Source organism: Strongylocentrotus purpuratus, unplaced genomic scaffold, assembly GCF_000002235.5.
Source record: "Strongylocentrotus purpuratus isolate Spur 01 unplaced genomic scaffold, Spur_5.0 spur5_scaffold_16, whole genome shotgun sequence".
NCBI lineage: Eukaryota > Metazoa > Echinodermata > Echinoidea > Camarodonta > Strongylocentrotidae > Strongylocentrotus > Strongylocentrotus purpuratus.
Window position 1 is genome coordinate 9,584,865 of NW_022145601.1, and position 10,507 is coordinate 9,595,371.

Below are 10,507 nucleotides of genomic sequence, written 5' to 3' on the forward strand. Positions count from 1 at the left end.
TACATTTTAAAACAAGATAAAGGAGTGGATGATAATGTTTGTAAAAATACTCAAACTCCTCCATGGAACCTTAAACATACCAAAAGACGTTAAAAGATAGGAGTTGTTGCTACCTTGTTTGGCGTTCAACAATAAGGGATAGAGCAACGTCGATCTGGCGCTGCTCAGTGGCTGCCGGGCTCACGATCAATTGGGCAAAAAGAATTTCCGTTTCGGTTTAATAAAATTTGGAGTGGACTATTAGGCTATTATTATTATATTATATTATTATTATATTATTATATTATAAAGGGAGACAATAAAGCAAGTCCACACTTTCAAATACCTTGGGTACACTGTATCATTAGATGGGAAAGTATTCACGAGATATTTTGAAGAATTGCATTTGCAAAGGTTACAAATAAAAACCGTAATAAAAACAAATGGAACATAACCATGTAAAACCGACATCCGTAGCTTAAAGTGATTATATCTGGGCCCCGTCTTACAAAGAGTTGCGATTGATCCGAATCGATCGTAAGTCTTCCAATCGATCGCAAGTTTGCAGTCTTCTACCTCTTATGTACATACTTGCGATTGATAGCAATTGCAAATAAGTTGCGATTGATTTCAACTCTTTGTAAGACGGGGCCCTGCTCAGCGTTTCTCTACGGGTAAGAGAGTTGGACAATAATCAAAGAGCTTTGGTTCTTGAGTAAGATTATGAATATATCAAGATGAAAAAAAGATAACAAATGAAGAAGTGTTCAGAAAACCAAGACTCATCAACACAATAAAAAAGAGGCAAATACAATTTGTTGGTAACATAGTCATACAGAAATGATAAATTAAGAGAAATATCTATATCTATATAATATATATGGTATACAGTCATATAAGATATAAGATATAAGAACATGAAGTTATATACATAAGAAAGAATCGGCGGAATGCTATGCTGACCTTTAGTTTCATCTTTCATCAACGTCACCATGAATTTCACCCAGAGGACGACGGGGCATCTCATATAGAAGGTTTTCTCGAAACAGGCGATCTGTGGTCGACAAATACGCATTGGCGGTGACGTAATACCTCATGTCATCGTCCATCTCGTCCTTGGTGAGGTCCTCGAGGAAGACGAGGATGAGGTTCTTGTTCCGTTTATCCTTGAGGACGCGCTGGTGAGCTGTCTTGAACTCGAGGAGTCGCCATTCATCCTGGAGGAAACTTCGACTTATCAAGACGATACTGCGTCGGCTGGCTTCCAGACTGGTCACAATGGTGGTGGCTATGCATCCACCTGGAGGAAAGTCCCGATGACGTACGCATAACTTGTAGCGAAGGTTGTCATCGTCTTCCAGGATTGGTATGATGTTCTCGAGCACGAACTGGATGTCTTCATCACTGTACGCGATGTAAGCATCATACTCCCATCTCACGTTGTCCAAGACGACATCATCGTCGTCGTCATCGTGCAAGACATGGAATCCGTATCGCGTGTAGAGGATGACGCGTATGGCTCGTCGATGTCGGAACGTCACCGCCCCAACCATCAGGAATAACAGAGTGAGTGTCGATGTGACGATGACAGCGTTGTACTCCTGGACGGTCAGGACGTCGGGGTTATAGCATCCAAAGTCCAGGTCAGCCACTTGGATGATCGGGTACAAGTCAGGGTTCGAGGAGTTGACGTAGCACTTGACGTCATAGAGTTGAGGAACGACGTCCAGATGGGATTGAAGCCATTGCTTTAACCAAAAGAGAGAGCAGTTACAAACAAAAGGGTTGTTGTGTAAGGTCAGAACCTCCAGATAAGTTGTGGAGTTGAAGACGCCGTCTTCAAGAGTTTTGAGATTGTTGCTATGGAGTTTTACAGTCGTTAGATTAAGATTTGTCGCAAATGTATTGGAACTAAGTGAATTCACCCGGTTGTTCGACAGATCGACTGTGTGCAGATGGGTTAGATTAGTTATAATGTCATCACTGAATGTGTTTAAGACATTGTACGAAACATCCAGCTGTTGCAGATTGGGAAATTCTTGTAAAGCACCAGGTAAAATTCTTTCGAGTCCAATGTCCTGAAGAACAAGAAAAGTAAGACGAGCACTAGCCTGAAAAGCACCTACTTGCAAGGTAACCTGGTCGTCAATAAGGCATCCGTCGCATTCAAACATGAATGTATTTGCAGGAAAGTTTGGCAAGGAATGCATGGTATTATTATTGCAGAAGAAGACATTAGCTTCATCAACATCACGACTGTAGCATTCGCATGATCCTCGCCTACAGGCTTCGTCATTATAATATGGACACCAGAAATCCTCTAGGGGTAGTGTCATCATAGGCTTGTTGGCCACCGGGGAGGGCGCCTTACAAGTCCAAGTCGAGTTATCAGAAAGAATGAAAAACGGATATGTATCTTTAAACTCACCTCTTCGTATATAAAACATCCAATGACATCCACAATTAAAGTTATTACCTTGTAGAAATGTTTTTATTGGTATGTGCGGTGGCTGAATATCAAAAGGCCAAACCACATTTTCCGGGAAGATGGCAAAGTTGTTGTGTCTTAGGTCAATCATTGTCAGATTATCTAGGGCAACGAATCCAAACATATCTATGGTGTGAAGGCGATTAAAGGAGAGGTCTATGGTTTGGAGGGAGGCTTGACCGCTGAATGTTCCCTTCTTAATCACACGAAGATAGTTGTAAGAGATATTGATTGATTTAATATTTGGGGTCGACTCGAAAGCTAATATTGGGAAGTCACGAAGATGGTTACCGCTCATGTCAACATGGTTCAAGCCATTCAGTCCTCCGTGAAACGCACTCGAGTGGATATATTCTAGATCATTGTTTGATACGTCGATGAAAGTTATGTTGGGCATGAGAGCAAAAACCGAACCATCAAGTTTTGTTAAGTTATTGTCATGGATAAGCAGCCTTCTCAAATGTACAAGAGGGGCACAGTTAAATTGGGTGGCGTTCGTTAAACCGGTGAAAGATACATCAAGCGTTGTCAAGAAAGGAACGTTCTTAAACAGACACCAGCTACCGTCGAACATGCTGGGGTTGCCTCTTACATTGAGCTCTGAAAGCCTCTGGAGTCCACTGAAAGCGCCCTCTTTGACAACACTAATGGTGTTGTTTCCAAGGAATAACTTTCTGAGAGATGGAAACATCGCGAATGTGCCGTTCCCAATCTCCTGAACGCTGTTGGAGTACAGATCGAGGGACGAGACATTGCTGAAGTAATTTCCAAAGGAATCTGAGTTTAGTGAATGCAGTTTATTTGAGTAGAGTTTGACGGAGGCATTTTTTTTTATTCCTCCAATCGCTGATAACCTTTCACCATTCAAATCTACAGATGTTAGGAGCAACCTCTGAAGAAGGATCAAGTCGGTAAAGATCTCGGTTGGCAAATTACCAATTTTACACCGCCTCATTGTAAGATTCTGCAAGACTCCTGCAAATTTATGGAACAGATCCTCCTTCAAATCGGCAGGTTCTTCTGTTCCATTACCACCGTGGCTGCAGCTCAGAATTAGGGATCTAGTAAGAGGAATCACTCCTATGGTGACGTTCCATTCTCCTGTCAGGAAACAGGTAATTCTGTGGTACTCGATATGATCGCCACTCCCTTGGGTTGGTCCTTCGCATAAGCAGGGCAGATCTGGTACATTACAAGATAAAGAAAATGTTGCAGGAATCATGGACAGCAATACACCGAACACGCATAGACAGAGTCGCGTCTTGGTACTGTGCACTTCTGCTGCCATGGTTACAAAGATACGTGTATCCGGAGTAGATCTGAAAAGAAAAGAAAAACATTTTGACATAGACCAATTAGATGTTCATACGAGTTGTGTTGAAGGTCAAGATTCATATAAGTGTTACTTTCTCTCACAAGAAAAAAATATGGAATAAAGGAGTGGTTAAAGTAATTTGGGTTTAAAGGGGGTATGTTCCTGTTGCATTCTCCTACATACTATAATAGAATATTATTTCAACAAGTAATTTCGTTATAGAAGTAGGCCCAAATGCTTACCTTGTGAGGGAGAGGGCCGGGGTGGGGGCTGGGGCATGGGATGAAATAAATCTTAGTCTCATGGTAAAGATGCATCCATTGGAATATGAGTTGAAAATGGCAGATTCCTTAAATTTGATGGAAATTAAAGGGATAGAACAGTTGCGTTCCTGGTGTTTCGAACACAATCAAGTTCCGCTTTTGCCCCTATACAAATGACATCGTTCGTCAGGACAGGATACAAAATATAAACAAATAAATTAGTCTGATGATACAATCAGTCAGTGGCAGATTTATGGACAGGGCAGTACAACCGGCCCAAACTTGGTTACCTTGGGTACGTTGGCCTTCAAAAAACAAAAGTTACCATCTTAATTTGTGCAATTTCTTTATTGTGTTCCTTTGATTAGTCCAGCAAAAAACTTACTGTTACACATAGTGTATGGCACACATTGCTGCCTACACCCGACCCCTCCCCATTTATAAATATCTGCATGGATACAGCACTGAAAATCATGATGAAGCAACATACATTGTTCTGCGCCCTTTGTATCAACAATCAACCACAATGTAGTCCAATATTTCCTGCTTTGTGGGTGTAGGAAATCCTTTTCCGGTGAAAACGTAAATCAATATACCTCTAACAGGCATGCCATTCAATGTTAACGAATTCGACATACTTCTGATATTGCTGCTGCCCTAGGCATTGGATTCTAAGTTACATGCCTTCCATAATTTCGGCTTACCCCTCCTCCCCCTATTAAAAGGGAATACATGTTACCTAAGTATGTATATGTACGCAGGGGGGGGGTTCGAGGTTCGAACCCCCCTCAATTTTGTTTAAATAAAAAAATATATAATACAAATATTTTAAAAACTTTTTTTTTTTTTTGGGGGGGGGGATGTTGCTTAAGGGTGACATACCGGTACGTGTATCTCATGCTCAGGCAGATGAAAAACATTATGATCCCATCCCGGATATTAGAAACGTGCGTGAAATCAAAAGCCTGTAATTCTATGCTTTTAAATTTGGCACGTAAGCCTATTTTCATCATGTCGTCAAATCATGGAGTTAAAACTATTCCATATATGGTCCGTGTAGGCTTATATGCCAGCAAATAATGTTAATGGTAATTCTCTTTGATACGCTAGGTAGATCTATACTCCACAAGAAATGAAAAAATAATTGAACCTGCTAATATAGGATTTCCCGGCCAAATTCGCGTGTTTGTCATTCGTATTCATTTACTTTGCATTTAAGTTAGCGCAGATCGGCTTTGCCATGCCAATTATCATTCAATTTTCCAGTTTTTGTATCTAATATAGGATTTTGGTCAAAGGGTTTCATAGATCTGTCATTCAATTTAGAAACTGCTCAACTAGCATTCAAATTAATATTCACTTGTCGAAGCGTAATTTGTATCATTCAAATTAACACCTGTCATTCGTATTCGTAATATTTTTTAGTCAAGTTAGGAATGTTAGGGGGAAGAATTGCATCAAACTTTTACAGTGTTTAAATAATGCAGTTAAAATGCATGATTTGCCATTGGGTCTAAGCTGTTATTCCATTTATTTATTTTCAGGACAATGCAGATGGGTGTAGTCAGACATAAAGTAAAGAAGGGGCGAAATCAAGGGATATGGCATTTCTGCACGGACATGTTCATATACCCGGGAAAGGTGGGGGTACCCTCAATCGCCCCTTTTGACTACAGACTCGGAATTTTACAAAAGTAATTCACATCGTCTCTTATACCCAGCACACCCCTCTGTTTTTCTTAAAGAGTTTCATAGTTTACTTGCCCGCAATCAGATCGATGGCTAAAGACATGGCTAAATAATGAATTATGTTCCAATTCTTGACTCTAGTCCCTACCCCAGTCACAATATTGTATCCTTCTTCCATAATGAAACTATGATGAAATTGTGATAAATTTATGACGAAACATAAGACAAACAACTTCTTTACATGAACATTTACAAATATATTGAGACCATCAGGTTCGTAGATGCAAGTCGTTTTTTTCTTCTTAACAATCAAACTTAAATGCTGATGAATATCAGACAAATCTAATAAGTATAAGTGTATAAATGCAAGAAAATGAAATATGATGAAATACACATGAAAAAAAAATCTTGAAAGAAAAAGAATGAGCTATAAAAAGTGTGTAATAAACGAGAAATGTATATTGACCATCACTTTAAGTGCACAAAGTGCTAATTTGAATGCTACAAATGAATTAGAATGCTAAAAGTACACCGTCGCGTTGTCAGAAAATCGTGTTGCGCCAAATCGAATGACCAAATAGCGAAAGAAGCACGTCGTTCATTAATTTGAATGAAACATACGTAGATTCTAACGAAAATTCCATAGATTTGAAAACTAGAAAAGGGAATATAAACCCGAGATATACCTGACTGTACTAAAACCGTCGAATTTGAACGCAAGACAAATTAATTTGAATGACAAACTCGCGAATTTGGCCGGGAAATCCTATAATAAAGACTACAGATTTTTTCATTGGAAATTAAGGGCATGTCCAAAATAACACAAGTAGTCGTTGACAGTTTCATTCATTTCAATTCAATAATATTTTATCTCCTTCTCAAAATCAAAATAAACGTGACATATCATTAGGGATCATGAAATGTATATTTGTAACTCAAAGGAGGCGAAATTCCCTAAAAGAACGGGGCTTGTGATGGGTCGCCCTTTAATACAAAACCTACATAATTCAAATACATACACGATAGGTATATAGATAAATCGTATTTGATGCATCTTTCATGAATGGCAGTTTCACAACTGAATTCGGCACATGAATTACACAGATTAAAAATCTATACATTGTACAAAAATTCAAAACATTTTGTTAAAAATAACGAAATTAATATTATCTAAATAAAATACCCATGAAAAATAAAGAAAGAGGGGAGAATTAAAGGCGAAAAAGAGTGTAAATCAAACAAACAATACTGAAAAAGGCGTAAAATAACTGCAATGACTTGATTAAGATCATATTTATCTGTAGGCCTGTCACAATTTGTCTTAAATCAAAACTTGGTTATTTCCATTTCTGTTCTTAAACTTACCTGATGTGAGTTAGAATCCGCGGTAGCTCCAGAATATTCGAAAATGACTCGTCTGGTTAACAACAAATCAAAGTAAGTTATTAGTACCAACACTAAACAGTGTTCGATGTCCGAAAATCCAGCATTTCACCAATCCTTCATTTTCAAGCGCGTGAATGCTGCAGTGATAGAAGTTTTATTATGTCTTGAGAGTCGTGCATATATAGTTCTTACAGGAAAAAAACATCCGACGGGTCGTGAATCCATCAAAATTTATAGCTGCGTGTGAACTCTGATTTTGAAACATGCACGTATATATCTATATCCTAACATAAATAAGATATAGAGTAGCAGGCGCGTACACAGGGGGGGGGGGGGGGGGGGGGGGGGGGGGGGGGGGGGGGGGGGGGGGGGGTGGGGGGTTGGGGGTTAAACCCCCCCCCCCTTTGGTATTTTTCTGTGTGTAAACCCCCCTCCCCCTTAACCCCCCTAACCCCCCCCCCCTTTGGATTTTTTTTTTTTGACTGACCTAAAAAAGCTGACCTGACCCCCCCCCCCCCCCCAACGGAGCAAAATGTCAAATTTTCAAATTTCGAGACAAAAAAAAATGTCCTCTTAACCCCCCCCCCCCCCCCCCCCCCCAAGGCGTCGAGGCAAGGGGCATATCATCACTGAGGATAGGGGGGATGGGGGGGGGGTAATATAGTTGGCCTTCCTCGAAAATGCGAATTGATTAGGATGTAGGAGTGGGTCGATCGTATCTCATCATTGCTTATAATATATATATATATATAGAATATATATCCACCCTTTGCATTTCCACCCTTATTCGCATTTATATCTTCATTTATTCCCCCCTCCCCCTCTCCTTCTCTCCTCTCTCTCTCTCTCTCTCTCTCTCTCTCTCTCATCTAATTCCCCCATTTCAGCATTATGTTTTATCATTATTATTATAATATAATTATTATTTTTATATTAGGGGCTGGGGATATGCCCCTGTGCCCCTGTAGTAATGTCACCGATAATAAGTCACTGCACATCTAATTTTGCCCTTATCCGGAGAGCACGCGTTCGAGGAGATCGAATTTTCTTTTATCGAGTTGGCATAACGTCAACAACCACTTTTTTGGATTTCGGAAGGAAGTCGAATCCACCTGACGCTCTCTTGACTTCCCAGTTCGTTGCATGATTGATATCTGCTGTTATCAGTAACAAGCAGACATTAACAAAGATAAGACAAAGACAAGGAAGGAACTCGACTCGAGGGGGATCGAGGGGGGGGGGGGGGGGCGTTCCAAATTTTCAGTTAATTTGTGGGAAAGGTGAATGATATGCATAGGCGTAGTAGTAGAGTCGGATCCATGCATTCCTTATAGGAGACAAATTCCAATCAAATAAGCACTCACACAGATTAAATATATATTATGTATATATATATATATATATATATATTCCCCCCTTTTCTTTCTTCCCTTATTACCCCTTTTGTTTCGGGACGGGGAGGGGGTGGGTGGCAGTAACCCCTGTTCCCTCCTTCATCCCCTCCAATCCACAACTGGCCTTATACAAGCGGCGGGAAATCTTACTGACCATAACGAGATCTCCTCACCATTGAGGGAAATAGCAGACAAGCCTAATTGTCATTTGCCTCGAATTAAGGTGACGAAGCCAATGTTCTAAAATAGCAAGTCACAAGAAAATACCTGATAGTTGTGTCATGAAGCTAATTTAGCAAGAGATTACATTATTTACATATGATTAACATCTAAACTAACATGATGGGAAACTTTTACGATGTCACGTACTCTTATAACTAAATTGAGCTACTCAAGAGGAAATCAAACAAGAAACTGCTATATAATTACCTAATTTGCTTTAAAAAACGCATATATTTCCGCCCGCCCTATGTCTCTGTTCCCCCCCCCCCCTCTCTCTCTCTCTCTCTCTCTCTCTCTCATATGATGAAACAAACTAATTGCTAACAACAAAAAATCTCCGATTCGCTGCTGTCATTCACGCCCTGCCTCTTTATATTTCTCTCTCTCTCTCTCTCTATTTAAGCAGATTAAGCATGCTCTCTGATAGTACCTTGTCACTATTATTGAGAGATCTTGACAAAATTATTAACACTACCGAGCCCCTCCCCCCCCCCCCCCCCCATTCTCTCCTCCTCTTTCTCGTTATATTCCATTTACCTCATCTCGCTCTAAATTCTTTTTATTTCAACTCTATTAACTTATCTTCCCCTCTCTCATTATTCAGTTCAATTCGTCATACCCCTCTCCCCCTTACCCTCGTCTCTGTTCTCTCTCTAGCTCTCTCTCTCTCTCCCTCTCTCTCTCTCTCCCCTCTCTCTCTCTCTCTCTCTCTCTCTCTCTCCTCCCTCCCTCCCTCTCTCTGTCCTTAATATGCTTTAAAATTATTTGTTTAAAGGATCATAATATCATATTCAGATATAGAAATACTAAATAAGACCAATATAAACGTTCAATTGGCATATAATATCAATTTCCAATCTTTAATTTTAGATATCCTCGTTTGCAAGCCAATTACTCATTAACTGGCAAACTTAACACCCTTTAAGAGAACGCAATTTAATCTAAATAGAAAATAGCTATAACAATAATACTCCTTATAGCAAAATCAGCTTGGTAATGATATACAAATGATGCATGTGAATGAGTTCTTTATATGATCTATCCGCACTCGAGTTGAGGCTGTATGCATCTATCGGCTAAAACAGACTCAACAACAGTGGATAGATCATTTAATGAACGAATAAAAGCATGCATCATTTGTTTTATACAACAAAACTCCTAGATCCTTTATTAGGTGGAAAAAGAATTAATTGCAATTTTATTTTGATTCATTATCAGTCACAATAAATCCCAAATTTAATAGGCTTACAAAAATAAGCGCACTTACCTCTATAAGCATTTACACGCAGTGCTGCGCATTGCATACTTAAAAATCATTGACAAGTACTGGAAACTAGTGCATGCTTATTGAAGAAAAAAAGTGTGATAGTCTCAGTAAATGCATCACACGTGACTGCCTTTGACCAATTATTTGATTAGGATCTAGGAGTGAGTTGTATAATATTCACAATGATACCAAATCAACTTACTTGGTACCTTTGAAAACACATGATTATGATAAGAATGAATCTACAAGTTAAACCCATCACATACATGATACTGTACAATTTGAGTGCGATCCGATTTTAGAACAATTTTGCAATAATCCTTGTTATGAACATTGGAACATATCAAATCTTACTATGGAGATTCTACATGGTTGTACGAATACATCAAAATTGAAATTCCAGGGGTAACGCAAGCCTTCGCGTGGGTGGAAAGCAAATCGGCTCACGATCTTAGTGACGTATAACCAGTTGTGCGATTGCTTGCAATAGGATTTGTAGTAAAT

The 10,507-nt window shown here is 39.4% G+C and overlaps 1 protein-coding gene across 1 annotated transcript; it reads right to left on the reverse strand.

Moving 5' to 3' along the window:
• Window positions 1–267: 267 nt before the first annotated feature.
• Window positions 268–7,362, reverse strand: LOC100890666 (toll-like receptor Tollo). The gene is made up of 2 exons (XM_003730973.3): window positions 7,100–7,362; window positions 268–3,786 (listed from the first exon to the last, which is right to left on the reverse strand). Exon 2 carries the CDS (start codon window positions 3,753–3,755, stop codon window positions 951–953), a length of 2,805 nt encoding a protein of 934 aa, XP_003731021.2. The 5' UTR covers window positions 3,756–3,786; window positions 7,100–7,362; the 3' UTR covers window positions 268–950.
• Between the last annotated feature and the right edge of the window lie 3,145 nt (window positions 7,363–10,507).